The following is a 15,863-nucleotide window of genomic DNA, read 5'->3' as shown; positions in this document are numbered from 1 at the left end:
CACATGCGCAATGGCACCTTCTGCTGCCAAAGCAGGCTTACTGGTGATTTAAGCCCCCTTCCCTTACAGATGAGGAATAGTTTAGCCCATTGTTTCCTGCACTCAGTGGATAAGATCCTGGATTTGAACTCGCACAAAAAACAGGTCAGAAGCTCTCCCGATTTCATGCTTGTCCTGGACTTCGAATTCTTTTGGTAAGATCAACCCCTGTAAATTCCAATGCTTTTCCTCATGAGGGATTAAAGGAATTTAAATATGGTGAAATGGTTTCTATAAATTATATGCTCTCTTTTGAAATAGTGAATGCATCAGTAGACACTTAACTTTGTTTAATCTTAGCATAGGCCCTGAGAACTGCCCATGGTGGATGCTGGGTGAGTTGCTATAGTCGGTGCAAGTACAAAGGATGATGGGTGAATGGCATTGATTTGCATGTGCTGGCAGTAAGTTGACATTGGGGTTTTAAAGGGCGGGTGGAGGGGCAAAGGTTAGCATGGTGTTGATAAGGGATTAACACAGTTGGCGGGTGATGGGGTATAAGGTGGCATGGGTTGGTATGGATAGGGCCTGAGGCGTGTGCATGTGTGGACTGATTTGAGGGGTGATGGCTGGAGAGCTGCTTTTTTGTTTTATGACTTGTTTTCATAGCTTCGACAAAGTACCGGTATACTGAGGCTGGCCACCATTTCAGCCCGCGTCCACACCTGACAGCCTCCAAACTCTCCCCAGCTTCACCTGCCTCGACTTCCGTTTTCACCTGTCCCCACTAACCTAAAATCTGACCTTCAGGGGCACATTCTCCTGGTTCGGATTTGCAGAGTCAAGAATTGTCCTGACTCCGGGCTCCTGACCCACAAGGGGGCCTCAGTCTTTTCAGATACATGTGGTGAGTAAACTATACTAAATGAGGTTCAAACACACTAATGTAAACCCATTTAATTACTAGTTCAGGCAATTGTCACTTTAGGGCTGTTGGCAGAACCTTGGACTAGAGAAATGAGAACCCATAATCCTGGAATTGTTATCACTCATACCAAAATGAAGGACTAAAATCTGCCTTCCATAGACCCGGTGGCACAGTGGGTAGCACTGTTGCCTCACAGCGCTAGGGCCTGGGTTCGATTTCCGGCTTGGGTCACTCTCTGTGCGGAATCTGCACGTTCTCCCTGTGTCTGCGTGGGTTTCCTCCGGATGCTCTGGTTTCCTTCCACAGTCCGAAAGATGTGCTGGTTAGGTGCATTGGTCATTCTAAATTCTCCCTCAGTGTACCCAAACAGGCGCCGGAGTGGGGCGACTAGGGGATTTTCACAGTAACTTCATTGCAGTTTTAACGTAAGCCTACATGTGACAATAATAAATAAACTTAAAAACAACCTTTCCTCGCTAGCTCATGACTTTTCTTTACCTGAAGCCGAGGATTGATGGTGAAGCTTCCTGCTGTTGGATTCATGCAGCTGATATATTGGCAGTTGTGGATTTCCTTCAAGGTTAACTTCTGCCGATCATACCTGATCATTGTTAAATATGAAAAGTGGAGAACAGAATCAAGAACCTGACCAAATTGATAAAACATGAACAATAAGAAAGAGTGACGAGAATTATCTTGGGGTTAAATGGGTCTTAGGCAGTAGTATCAAAATGGGTGACAATAAATCAGCAGCCCACCCTTCAACTCTCCCCAATTTATTTTACATCATAGAAATGTGCGACCGCCAAAGTCCGATGTCCCCACCCCTCGTATTTAACAAGAACCCTTGTATTGTTTCATGACAACTCAGTTAGCTGAATAGGATTTCTTTTTTATACAATGCTGTTGTATTTGTCTTCGCAAACATGCAAAATAAAATCACATTCTGTACACATTCACACACTGCTTTGGTGAATCACTGCTGTGTTACAACAGGTTCTTCAATTTTAAAAAGATGAAGCTTGGATTAGAGTCTAAAACTATCAATCGCGGCACAAGTGGTTTATTGTTCCCACTATTTACAATGAATCCATATTTAGAAAACGTTAATAAATGCAAAATCTGCTTTTGTATGAAGTACTGTATTTTTTTCTTATTTATGTTTCTGTTTTTTGCTGGAATTGAAACCACTTTTGTATATGTAAGTTCTCATTTATATGCAAGTAAAACATATGCAAGTGTCCAAAGTCCGTTCTTATGCACGAGCAGCTGACACAAAGATCTGAGGTGCGAACACCACTATAATTATACTGCCAAGGTAATTCAACAATTATGACTTGCATTAAGACATGACTTACTACTGCACCTTCTTCATTTTTTCTTTCTAATTAGTGGATATGAAAGAAACTCCCTATCCCTACTAAAAATAAACAAAATAGTTTTCTGTTGTTTCCACGCTGAACCGTAGCAGTGCTTTAAATGCTCAATCTGTTGATAAAATATATAAAAATCAGGACTCTTTTAGACTTGGAAAATACAGTTGGTATTCTAAACTCGGATCTAACAATTTCAAATGATCGTCTGTGCATTTTATAATAAATGACACACCAGGGCAAATTCAGAAGGTTGTTCTTCTATTGGAGAGAGCCATTGCAATTTTTTTTAAATTTCACTGTGTTGGAATAAACAAATAATTAAATGAAACAATCTTCAAAATAAACAAAACCAGAAAAACCATATCACAGATTGCAGAAGCATAGACATCTCTCATCCTGCACCCCCCCTCCCTACCCCGGCCCCCAACCCCAACTCCATGAGGGTAAAGGAATACCATTAAAGGGCAAAAAATACTTCTAACAAAAACGAACAAAAAATCATCATCTAACAGATGGCCCTTCTAACCACCAAATGGTCTGGACTATTTTTAGCTGCTGCAGGCAGTGGGCTGTGCTTAATTCATCAGCTGGCCTGCAGAGGGGGCTACTGTGCATGTGAAGATCTCTGTGTCCACAATAGCAACAGCAGAGGTCTGACAAACAAAGAGAGCGATGTCAGGCCCCTGCTGCTGCAGGCAGCCTCAACAAATTCCCCCACTCTGCAATTGCGGGGGCCTGTGGCTAATCGTTAGCTGCACTTTGCCTGAAATGCAGTCCCCACTGCCCAGACCAATCACACCCTCTTCCAACAATCGTGATGCAGAGCAGGCCCCCCTCCCTCCCCATACAGATTGCTTGCAGAGTGGCAACAGGCCCCCCCATCCAATAGCAGGCAGAGTGCGCAGTGGCCTCCCTCCCCCCTCCGATCTGATCACCTACAGACTGGCAACGGGCCCCTCTTCTTTTCCTGATCGGGCTGCCCTTTTAAGCCCCAATCCCATAGTCTTCACCTCCTATAAGGCCCACCCCATAGGCCCCATTCTGCGACACTGCCAGGTGGGCATTACAGAGGTGCCAGGCTGGCATTGTCCAAGGGGCACCCCACCGTGCCTTCAGCCTGCCCGGGGGTGCCTCAATGGCCTCCGGCTCTACCGACAAGGGCAACACAACTGTTCCCCGCTCATGGGGAGCAGGTGTGTTCCTCGCCGGACAGAACCCCTCCCAACGAGGCCATAAAGACAAGTGAGCCCGGACAATTGCGTCCTGGGCTCGCTAATGCCATGCAAATCAACATTAAAATTCATTTGAATAATTTATTCAGCCCATTTCCAGTGAGACGTTGACCTGACCGGAAATCTGGCTGTCGTAAGATCGTGAGAGCCAAGAAATCGGACGTGATCCTGATTTCCCGGCTCTCGCACGACTTTACAGGCTTGCTCCGCCCATCAATGGGCAGGGTCAGCCAGTCAAAATCCACGCATCAACTCGAGAACATTTAATTATTATCGGATTTATTTAATTTTCTCTCCTAATCTTCAACCTTGGCAATGCCCCCAATTGAATATTAGCTCTTTATCGAGATAACTAAAAAACTCTCAAACTTGTACTCTGACACAAAATTACTAGAATTCAGTAATGTAGCCTCAAATTTGTCTTTATTTGTCAGAATGTAGAAAATAATAGACAGGTTGAAATAGTTCAGTGTGGTATTAGGTATTTGATAGTTAGAGGACTTTACATGACCCACATTTCTAGAAGATAAAAACTGATTCCACTCATACTAGGCCTGTAGCTACAACCCTTCCAGAATCTGTGACTCAAATTTGAAGTCAGCATTGATAGGGATTTGCAAAACTGCACATTATATTTGTTCATGCAGCATTCTCACCTCTGAAACAGAAGGCTATGACTCAAGCCCCACTACAAGACTTAAACTAAGCGGATAGTTTTGTGCAGTATGAGAATGCTGCTTGCTAGAGGTGCCATCTCTTGGATGTAAAACAGAGGTTCCGCTATCTAATCAAATGAACGTACAAAATCTCATATCACTTTTTCAATGATAAGCAGAGAGATTTCCTGATGTCTGGCTCATCCCGCAACCAACACCATTAAAACAAATAATTTCGTCAATCATCTCAATGTTGTTTGTGAAAGTTTACTGAATACAAATTGGCTCCAGCATTTACCTACTCAATAGTGACAGCATTTCACAACATGATCATAACTGCTTTGCTATGTTCTGTGACACAACAGATATTATACAAATACAAGTCTTTTGTCCTTACTACAGAATCCTAGACTTCAGTAAAAAGGTTTCTTTTTCCTGTTTTATGTACTAAAACAGTTAGGAGCACTCTGCATGAAAGAATCAATTTATATGTAATTAATATCTCAACTGTGGGCTGGGCGCTCATCATACACTGTATGTGTAATGTTAGGCTTACCAGTGCTTGTAGTCAATGCTCTGGCGGATGAGTGTGTGAGGCTGAACTGTTCCATAAGCGTCTACCTCTGGCATATTCATGTCATCAATGAAATAAATTAGCTTCTTATTTCCAGGCGGTCCATAATTGCGACCAGCCTTTTTCTCAAGAGACTTCTCAAGAACACCTGATTTGTATTTACAAAAATAAAAACATGTAACTGTAATTAGCAGACTATTGGAAGTTAATAAACAGGTCTTACAGATTAGCATAGAATTGATGAATGTGCATTCAAATAGAAAGACATATTGGGAATATCCAGATGCAATCTGGGTTCTGCAGGATTTTCCATCGATTAATTTTTATGGGTAGAAAATACAATTTGCTGAGGTTCAAGTAATTAGTTACAAACAAAAACAATTTAGGGGCCAAACATCCTTGGGGGTGATGGCAGTTTTCCATCACTGACCTGCCCGAAGTTCATCGGGTCGGTGGGGTGATCTTCCTGAGATCCTGTGTATTCTATTGATGGACATCTGTGTCACTGGGCTCTATCTTGGGTATCTGCCAATTATAAAAGGCTGGAAAGTCATGCCACTTGCCAGTTCTGGACGAGAGGCCTGGTGTTCCTACAACCCCCCCTCCTCTGTAAAGGAACTGAGATCAGTACCCAGTGTCCCCTTAGTGTGGACCTACATACAAATAATTTACACCAAACCTTTTGTTCGAGGTGTCCAGCCCACAGTTCTAACATGAACCACCAGATGGATCCCACTTCCACGATTGGAACACAATTGCAATGTGGAACCGGGTTCCTCGAAAGGCTGGAACTTCATGGTGATGCCCCATCTCACTTGATGGGGGCGGGGTGGGGTGGGAATAGGCTCCATAATTAATTAAGATGTGCAGGAATTCTCCCACATAGCCAGGACTGAGAATGACTCAATCTAAACTCACGTTAATAGCAATTTTTAAAAAAATCTGTATTCTGAATGGAGATGATCTCAGGAGGTTTCACTAGAGATCAGTATGAGTTGCAAAATAGTCCATGAAACACCAATAACTTACGTTGTAACATCACTGAAGAGGTGTAGTAGTTGAAAGGCACTTTGGACACCATGTAGTCTTCTGGCAGATTAGCAAGTCGGTCTTGCACTAGGATGGTTTTGCCAACTCCTGCACTTCCCACAAGCATAACTGGCTTCCCTTTCTCCAGCAACAAATCTACAAAGTATTGTAATTGGGTGCTCTCAGCTGTAGGGACTAGGATTGTCTACAACGAACAAAGAGCAATATTTATAATGTCAGATTAATAAAAGCATCAATGCGGAACTTCAATAATTCCTGACCAATGCCATAGTTTATCCAATTTAATAACAGTGTTAAATATTCCAATGGGTAGTACCACCAGGAGAAAGTTGTCAAGTAGGATAGGTCCTGGAACAGCTGCTTGGAGAATGGTACATTTCTAGGCCACTCCTCCTATGCTGCAGAAGATGCTACGACCAATGCTGCAACCCATAATGGGGCAGAACTGTTGGCCTTCTCCATACCTACAGTGTATTCACTAATCTGAACAATAATGCAAGGTCAGCTCATTTGCAGACTGGCCCAAACGGTGTGGTAGTAATTATGCCAAAACTTTCAGCATTTGTCATCAAATGCTCCTCTGAAACTGACAGCAACCTCTGAAGTCTGCACATGTGCAGTTAAATGCTTAAATCTAGAAGTTGCTGTCAGTGACCTGACACTTCTTCATGCTGGGGGTCCGTCAGTCTCCAATCAATTGAAAATTACTGAACTTACGAGGACTCACTCTTTTACACTATTAATTCTGTTGAAAAAGTACATGAAAATGTTACCCCTTGTCGAACAAGGTGTAAATAGATTTTCAACAGTGTACTAATTGATTATATACATCCACAAACAATGATCCACAAACAATGACAGCAGAAGTGGCATTATTTTTGTGTGCAATTTTCCATGCTCCGTGTAACTGCCAGGTGTACTTTTAATTGGAGGTGGCACTCAGCCCTCTTTTTTTTGGCCCACCTCTGCAGGAAGGCTGCAAGACCCTACAGAATCAAATGGAATAATGATGATCATAAATCAGAGCTAGACCATTATGAATAATTAATTAACTATGTTGGACAGAGTGGACAGCTTAGATTGAGTGGCAATTTTCCTAAAATATAAAGTCTTGCATACGATTCTCAAGTTAGGATCAGGAATTTCTTGCCTGATCACAGTGTGCATAATATTTGTGTGATACCATGTGAACAATAATTGAGCAGAATTGCTTTGGAGTTGAAATAAAGAGCACTGATGCTCGCATTGGTATCACATAAAATACCTGGCAGTGAAGCTGGCTGCCCTCTCTCATTATTGTCTCAACTCTTGTCATTTGCGTTATGCATGTGAGCACTGCCGACATTTGGGCCAAAACTTTCCCCTGCTCTTTAAATTTTGAAGAAAACCAACCTGCCTCACTCAGTTGAAAAAAAATCAGCGTTTGCAATTTCAAAAATGTTTGTTGAGATAAGCCAGGGGGTTATCACTATAATATTAGTGTTGCCTGACTGCTTCCACAATCTATCATTATCACATTGGGAGGCAAGGAAGTTGTCTGAATGACAGCTCCAAGTGGTCTGAATGACAGCTCCAAGTGGTTATAAAGGACTTGGGAGTGTAAATGCAGGCACTGATGGGACCATGGTGATCACAGGTCCCCAGACTGTGACAAGTGTGACCAAAGTACAAGAGAATTTGGAACTTTGGCCCTTCTCAAACCCCTCTTTCTTAATTCTTTGTACAAAACACTTTCAAAGTCAGTAACAGTATCAAAAATAATGAAGCAAAGCACTGGCAAGGAAAAAAAAATAAACAAGGTGATATAAACTAACTAATACATGAAAGCAAATTGCAGAACAAGAGGGAGGAAATGCAGTAAATGCATCTTGAAGTTAAGTCCTTAGACACTCGTGTGCCTTTTTACTGGGCACATGATTTAGCCTCAAAGCATCAGTATAGGACCTTTACTGAAGGGATTTCAATATTGAAATTAGGTTGCCCTTGTCCACAGTCAGGTTTTTGTCCCCAAATGAGCAACTGCAAATTGGATCCCCTTCAAATAGGTCACGAGGCCAGGCTTCAATTTTTCAAGTTATGCCCACAGACTGAGGGTTTGTGGGTCTTAGCATTTAGAAAATGAAGGTTTATGTGTCTTTATTATATATCCTTCAATATCTAAAATTTCACATTTAGTTTTGAATCTGCAATGCTCTCTACTAGGAAGACCTGGCAGTGCCAACAAAATCAGACAATTCATCTTTGCCCACACAGTGGAAAGCTATGCAGGTCTACAATTAGACTCCACAGCCAGCTTCCAACAACAGATGACTCTACGCAGACAAGAAATGGGCAACTTCATAGAATAGAATCCCTATAGTGCAGAAGGAAACCATTTGGCCTATCTAGTCTGTACCGACCACAATCCCACCCAGGCCCTAACCCGTAACCCCACACATCTACCCTGCTAATCCCCCGACACTAGGGTCAATTTAGCATGGCCATTCAACCTAACCCACACATCTTTGGACTGTGAGAGGAAACTGGATCACCCGGAGTAAAGTGCAAACTCCTTAACAGACAGTGACCCGAGGCCGGAATTGAACGAAGGTCCCTGGCGCTATGAGGCAGCAGTGCTAACCACTGTGCCATGGTGCTGCCCACAAATAATTTCTCTTTGATAATGAAGGGAAATTGATGAGAAATTTCACATCTGAAATGTTAATCACCCTTTTCTCTTTTCAGCTGCCGATGGATCCACGGTGTAAATCCATTATTTTCTATTTTGAGATTTTTGGCATTTCCAGCTTTTTATTTTCTTTCCAACTAAATAAGGTAGAGGATACTTACTTGTAGAGGGTTATCTGCTTCCATTTCAAATGCTGGTATCTTTTCAGACCAAGGAATAAACTTTTTGGTTTCAGGATCAAGGTAATAATCAAAGACAGTTCCCTGGGATGGAAGTTTAACAGCTTTCATTTCTTTACACCACCAATGACTGAACTCAACGCGATAATCAACCAGCTGAAAAAGATAATCAACAATCACCTTTATTGTTTCATACAGCCTAATCTACGACTCAAAAGCCACTATCTTTACATGATTCTATAAATGGATTTGATCAGGATTTCTGCAATGCAGAATAATCTAAAAGAACAGAAGCTCCAAATTGGCAGAAGTGCAGCAAAAGGCCCTGAATATGAGCCAGGACTCAGGCAATCCTGATGCCAGCTTTTTCTGGGAGATTCCAGGAGGCCTGGTCTGGAGCAGAACCCATCCACACCACCGGTGTGCAGGTTAGGTTGATTGGCTATGCTAAATTGACCATGCTAAATTGCCCGTTAGTGTCAAGAGGACTAGCAGGGTCAATACAGGAATACGGGGATGTTACAGGAATAAGGCTTGGGTGAGATTGTTGTTGGTGCAGGCTCGATGGGCCAAATGGTCTCCTTTTGCACTGTGGTAATTCTATGATTCTATTCTATGAAATACAGAGTCTAGAATTAGACAGGGTGTGACCAGGAGCAAGGGTGCCCTATGTTTGGAGTTGATACTCCCATAATTTCAGTTTGCCTCTGGGCAAGGTTTAAGGATAGTACCCCAAATGTGGTGAGTTGCACTGGTCTACAAGAGGACAAGTAGGCCCCATGGGAGAAGGTTGCAAATGAAGAGAGCGGGCGGAACCTTGGACTGCCGATGGACCTTGGACTTTGGAAGAACTGTTCAGTTAAAAATTTAGAAAAATATTCACTCTCTCACACAGGACATTTAAAGAGCGGAAGGAACATTTCACCAGGTGGGGAACCAGGCACTCATGTACCAAGCAGTTGACTACAAACAGCTATTTGTGGTTTATGTGGCTGACAGATGTCTGAGATTCACCTTGGTGGCATGGGTACCTCCGTTGTGTGTACTGAGAAGTTGCATTCCCACTGATCCAGCATCTTGTGATAGGGGCAGCACTGGAGAGCACTATTGGGTGTGTTCCCAGTATAACTGCCTAGGTCACTGCCAATACACATTCAATGCCAATAACAATATCAATTTGAAATATGTATTGAAACCATAAGTTAGCTTAAAATGCACATGCAAGAAATTTTATCAAAATCACTGCCTTGAATTTGCACACACATAATCATGCTGAATTAGCAGCAATAGGATTTGAGTGTTGCTTGGATGGGCCTACTTTTCTGGAGATCCTTCAACAGTCCCTGAGGTGGCAAAATGCAGTGAAGATTTATTTTTGGAACAATATCTTTCTGTGGAGTCAAGTGTGCTTTCCCCAACTTCACAGTCCTGGAAACCAGCCCCGCACTACTCCCTAATGCCACTCGCCTCCCCACCCCACTTCCATTCAGAACTTATCCAAGAGCTACTGGCAACAAAACAATCAGCCTGAAAATGATCTTTCTCGTGGGTAAAGCTGCCTGCATTGGCACGACTGGCACCTCCAATCTGTAGTCGAGGCCCACGGGGCAATTCCTGAGCCTCTTGGTTTAAGTACATGCTGTCTTCACACCACGAAGTGTGGGTGCAAAAACAAGCCCAGAGACAAATCCATCCCTGTACATGCTATCCAAAAATCTCGAAGTAACTTGTGTAATGCAGTGAAAGTGGTCACACTTCATGTTGATGTATCAGGCACCATTTCAGATGGTGTGTGACGTATCACCTTCTGGGATGTTGGGCATTCCTGCCATTATGAAGACCCCAAGGGCTCATCTTCTGTTGCTCTAGGGTCTTTGGGAACTTCATGTTGGGTGATTTCCATTAATAGATGGTGGAAGATTTCCCATTCACTTGACTTCAAGGGCAGAATGCAGAAGGGCAATTAGGCATGGAGAGAAATTCATCAGATTCTGTTATTAACGCACAATTCCTTTTTTATTCATTTGTGGGAAATGGACATTGCTGATGGCCAACAGTTATTGTTCATCCTGAGTTGCCTGAGGGCAGTTGAGAGTCAACGACATTGCTGTGGCTCTGGAATCACATGTAGGCCAGACCAGAAAAGAATGGCAGATTTACTTCCCTAAAGGACATTAGTGAAGCAGATGGGTTTTTCTGACAATCAACAATGGTTTTATGATCGTCAGTAGATTCTTAATTCCAGATATTTTTTATTGAATTCAAATTCCACCATTTGACGTTGTCGTATTCGAACCCGGGTCCCCAGAACATTAGCTGAGTTTCTGGATTAATAGTCCAGTGATGATCCTCATCTGATCATTTTAATATACTCCTTTGCAAAAAGAAGTTGAAGAAAATTATCCTCTTTTCTCTATAAATGAATAGTTCTGAAGACAAGTTTCACTTTGCCTGAATGCAAGTGTAGAATTTCATATCTCCCACATTATAGTTCCATAGAATCCCTACAGTGCAAAAAGAAGCCATTCAGCCCATCCAGTCTGCATCGACCACAATCCCACCCAGGCCCTATTCCCGCAACCTCACATGTGTACCCTGCTAATCCCCTGACACTAGGGTCAATTTAACATAGCCAATCAACTTAACCCACACGTCTTTGGAATGTTGGAGGAAACCGGAGCACCCGGAGGAAATCCGCGCAGGAACAGGGAGAATGGGCAAACTCCACACAGACGGGCTGGAATTGAACCTGGGTTCCTGGCGCTGTGAGGCAGCAGTGCTAACCACTGTGCCACCGTGCTGCCCAATTGAACATTTTAAATCTAAAAATCTCAATTTTACATTCCTAAACCAGTTCTCAGGCAAACAGGATAATCCAATGGATTGTAAAAATACCTAAAATCAATACCAAGGCAGAATTAATTTCCACAATGTTAGCAAGAAACCCTTTGCGGTTCCTTTGAAAACTGGTTGCAGTATCAATGAGCAGGATTTAATGCGGCCTGTCATGGCAGGAAAACAGTCAGCCACGCCCACTTAATCATGGGAGAAGCCCCCACTACAACCTTCTGGCAACGGGTAACCTCCCATGGTTAGGTTGGAGAGGAGAAGGAGCGAACACAGTATTCCCAGCCAGTCAGATGGTGGAACGGGCTAATACGGTATTCCCAGCCACTGCAGGGGATGTTAATTAGGCTCAATAATGAGCCAATTGACTCCCATTATGCTTCAGCCACATGACTTTCCTGTGGCCTTGGAAAGCCACCCAAAAACCCCTGCAGGTTTGTCAAAGGCCTCCTCCCAGGGGTGGGGGCTTATGGGGGGACTTTGGGGCTCCCTCACTATCAGACACACTGGGCCCGATTTTACCATTTTCATTCGAAGTGCCGAATTTGGATGTAGTACAGATCCGACTTAGAAATCCACTTTCAGGCGCCCCCATACGCTCTCAGCCATCTCCAGTCCTATTCGTGCTATGGGCGGGGCTTAGCGCAGCCGGAACAATCGGAGCTCTGAACTGCGCAAGCGGTTAGAAAAAATTTTGAAAAAGTGCGCCCGTGTCAGATCGCTCCTAGGCCGCAGAAAGCGGAGAAAGCGGCTCGGGAGCGACAAGTGGGAGCGAGGATGTATCTCGGGGGGTGGGGGGCAGATGGATCTCTGGTGGGGGGGGGACAGATGGATGTCTGGTGAGGGGGGGGGGGCGGATAGATCTCTGGTGGGGGCGCACATGGATCTCTGGTGGGGGAGGCAGATGGATCTCTGGTGGGGGGACAGGGGGGTCCGCTGCCACTCTGCGGGTGATCGGTGGAGGGGAGGAGGGCAGGGGTGGCGATCGGTCTGGGTAGTGGGGGGGGTCTCCCTTATCCAACTCCCCCGCTACCCAGACCGATCGCCACCCCTGCCTCCCTGCCCCCCCACCAGAGATCTATCTGCCCTTCCACCAGAGATCCATCTGCCCCCCCCCCCCCACCAGAGATCTATCTGCCCTTCCACCAGAGATCCATCTGCCCCCCCCCCCACCAGAGATCCAACTGCCCCCCCACCAGAGATCCAACTGCCCCCCCACCAGAGATCCATCTGCCACCCCACCAGAGGTCCATCTGCCCCCCCCCGCGATACATCTTACCCACCTCCCTCCTCCTCCCCCCCCCCCCCCCCCCCAAGACAACGATATGGCCTCACTCCCCCCCGCCCCCCCAGACGACGATCTGGTCTCACTCCCCACCCCCCTCAGACGACGTTCTGGCCTCACTCCCCACCCCCCATACAACGATCTGGCTCACTCTCCCTTCCCCCCCCCCCAAGGAGAATGGTCTGGCCTCACTCCCCCTCCCTCCAGAGGAACATCTGACCCGTCTCCTCCCCCCCACCACCAGACAACGGTCAAGGGCTTCCCCCCCAGCACCAGACAACAATCGGCCCTCCCCCGCCAGAGATACATCTGACCCGCCTCCTCCTCCTCCCTCCCCACCCCAACCAGACAACAATCTGACCTCACTCCCCTCCTCCCCCCTCCAACCAGAGAATGATCTGACCCGCCTCCCTCCTCCCCCCCACCACTGGTCTGAGCCAGAGAGCTGTTGGAAGCACTGAACGCGCTCTTCAGAAGCTGGAGCACCCGACTCAGACTTTTATTCAGCAGGTCCCTAAAACGCGGTGGTAAAGGGGGAAATGCTGATAGAGTTGGGCGGGCAGTTCATTAATTCAATTGAAATGCATGCAAATGCATTTAACTCGTCGTTGCGCCCGATTTGGGCACGGAACGGATCCCCGCCATTCGCGGGTCTCGGTAAAGTGGCGATCTGCGCGGACGCGGGTGCAGATCGCGATAAAGGTCTCACACCCGACTTTACTACGATTTCGCGCCCGAAAACGGACGCAAATTGTTGGTAAAATCGGGCCCACTTACATCCAGTTGAGGGACCCAGATTGGAGCGCAGGGGTTTCAACTGAAAGCCAACCCACTGCCCCTGCCTTCAATGCCATCACCATCCCTTCTTTCACAGCACACTCCCCCCCCCCCCCCCCCCCACCCCCCCATCCTGCTTTCACTCACACTTTGATACTAGGCCACTGTTGGGTGCATTGCTGGTAACCTGCCACATCTCTTGCTGGCAGCATGAAAAACTGCCAGCTTTGTAACTGGCCCCTATGAATCCTGGTGAGTGTGTACAAGTGCAGGATATTTGATGGTGGCAATGTTTTATACCACAGCAGCTAACTATTTCTCTCTGTTATAAGACCTAAACCTACCTAGCTGGCGTGCGTGGAGGTCAGGAACTTCAATTCCTGATAGGCCTTGGAACTTTTGAGCATGCACAGACCATGATGCACAGATCAGCATTTTTATGTTTTGGTTTGACCCAGTGCATTTGTGCATAAGAAAAATGGCACATAAAACCCAAGATAGGTGAGCAGGAGAAACACACTATTGCAGGCCAAGTGTCCCAAGCTGGGGACAGGAGAGGTCCCTAATAGGGGAGAGGGGACAGGAGAAGTTCCAAAAGGAAGTCTCAGGCGGGGGCAGAAACAGGTCACAGTTAAGGAAAAGAGAGGAGCAGGGAAATAGACTCCAAATAGGAAATGGTTGTAAGGAGCAGAGAGCACGGATTCAGCAGACTTCAGGTTGATGACTCTGTGCTGCAGGCCGTTAGGGTGAAGTTACCCCTTTGGAGCAGTAATATTCTGCTTGGCACGCCCGAAGAGCTGAAGTTGTGCTTGTGAGGTAGTGTTTGAGTGAATATCCGGGAATCCAGGGTAACGGAATCGCAGGAGACAAGACTGAATCTCTATGAGCCGGGTTGTTTTTGAAGCAACCTTTGGGGGCAATTCCATGGCATGAAGGTGAAGACGAGAATCCCTCGTAAGAGCAACAGTTTCAGTAAGATTTGTTGACTCTCAGTGTTACTGATGTCTGGGTGGGTTGTTGGGAAATCCGTGGACTCTGTCCTGGTTGCATCTGCCATTTATGTTGCAATGTGATGTGTCTGATGCCAGAAGGATATTCACATATACCTCAGACTTACCATGAATGGTAAACATATTATAAATTGTTTTATCTTCCTGACCTTGTACAGTAAGGTTTATTTTTGTTTGTTCAAAAGCTGTGGAATCTTGTGGTTTTCTTCACTGAACAAACATCTTAAATCTCAAACTTTGTCTACTTTAAACAAAATGTTACTGGTCCCTAACAGGATCTTACCAAAAATGGGGGGTCTGTTCAAGGATTATACCACTCTCATTAGTGAAATCACCTCACAGTGAAACAAGTGTACACAACATGAATGACCATAGCAATTTTCAAAACAATAAACATAAAAGGCGATAAATGTGTGTGTCGTACCAATTGCAGACTTGCCTTGATTCTTCAGGGACATGCAGCGGTGTACATCACTGTCCAATGATATCAATGAGAAATGCCAAGCTGATTATGCAGGTAGCAGCCTGTGGCACTGCCTGACCCCCAGGGAATCAACACAGACCTGCTCAGCATCACTCAAAGGGGAGCATTGTGGATGAACGTCAAAGAGTCAAACCAAGAATAGGCAAGAACTAACCTGATCCTGATATACAGCTCCACCGAAGGCCCAAATACAGGCAAAGACAAAATAAAGTTCATAAAGTTCTCGTGGCGAGTCAGGAGGCACATTCTTTGGAGTAAGTAGGCAGTCCAAAAGGGAGCAAAGGGTCTAAATGGTATTAACAGGATTAGATTAGCACAGAAAACTGATAACAGCATGAAATTAAAACTGCATTCCCACAACAGCCCATCAGATGAATCTTTTGCTGTGTAGGACACCTTACAGACTAGATTAATCCCTGTTCTGTGTTGAATTAGCCAAGATAGCAGTAGATGTGGTGCACAGATCTTTTTCCCCAACACAAATTCAACTGCTGGGATTGCTTGTGTCTTTGTGAGATTGGAGAATTAGCACCTGCTCTTCTGATTTTCATTTCAAACTGGGTGTGATCTAAAAGATGCCACCAATTCGCTATCACACAAGATCAAAATCTACTCTACTGACCCAATTGCCAGAAGCACATTTGTGAGTACTGAGTGCAGACAGAGATATACCAGGCAGAAATTTATCTCAAAATTGAAAATTCAACCTACATAATGTCTAGATTCATATGTGAAGACTATCCACATAGATACGGTACCAGGGAGCACTGCATAACAAAATGCAAACTTTTATATTCAGTCACAGTACTGAATATGAT

General features: G+C 45.0%; 1 protein-coding gene across 1 annotated transcript in view; it reads right to left on the bottom strand.

Moving 5' to 3' along the window:
• Positions 1-15,863, bottom strand: part of LOC144503618 (dynein axonemal heavy chain 11-like) — a 383,758-nt gene that overhangs the window by 183,321 nt on the left and 184,574 nt on the right. Inside the window, exons 44-48 of the mRNA XM_078228239.1 lie at positions 15,200-15,331; positions 8,625-8,798; positions 5,775-5,979; positions 4,728-4,893; positions 1,406-1,508 (exon numbers count right to left, since the gene is read on the bottom strand). Coding sequence (XP_078084365.1) covers positions 1,406-1,508; positions 4,728-4,893; positions 5,775-5,979; positions 8,625-8,798; positions 15,200-15,331 — 780 coding nt within the window. The remainder of the gene's footprint in view (positions 1-1,405; positions 1,509-4,727; positions 4,894-5,774; positions 5,980-8,624; positions 8,799-15,199; positions 15,332-15,863) is intronic.

The sequence above is a fragment of the Mustelus asterias genome, chromosome 2 (assembly GCF_964213995.1).
Source record: "Mustelus asterias chromosome 2, sMusAst1.hap1.1, whole genome shotgun sequence".
Classification (NCBI taxonomy): domain Eukaryota; kingdom Metazoa; phylum Chordata; class Chondrichthyes; order Carcharhiniformes; family Triakidae; genus Mustelus; species Mustelus asterias.
The sequence above is the reverse complement of the archived record's forward strand: the minus strand, read 5'-3'. Positions and strand labels throughout refer to the sequence as shown.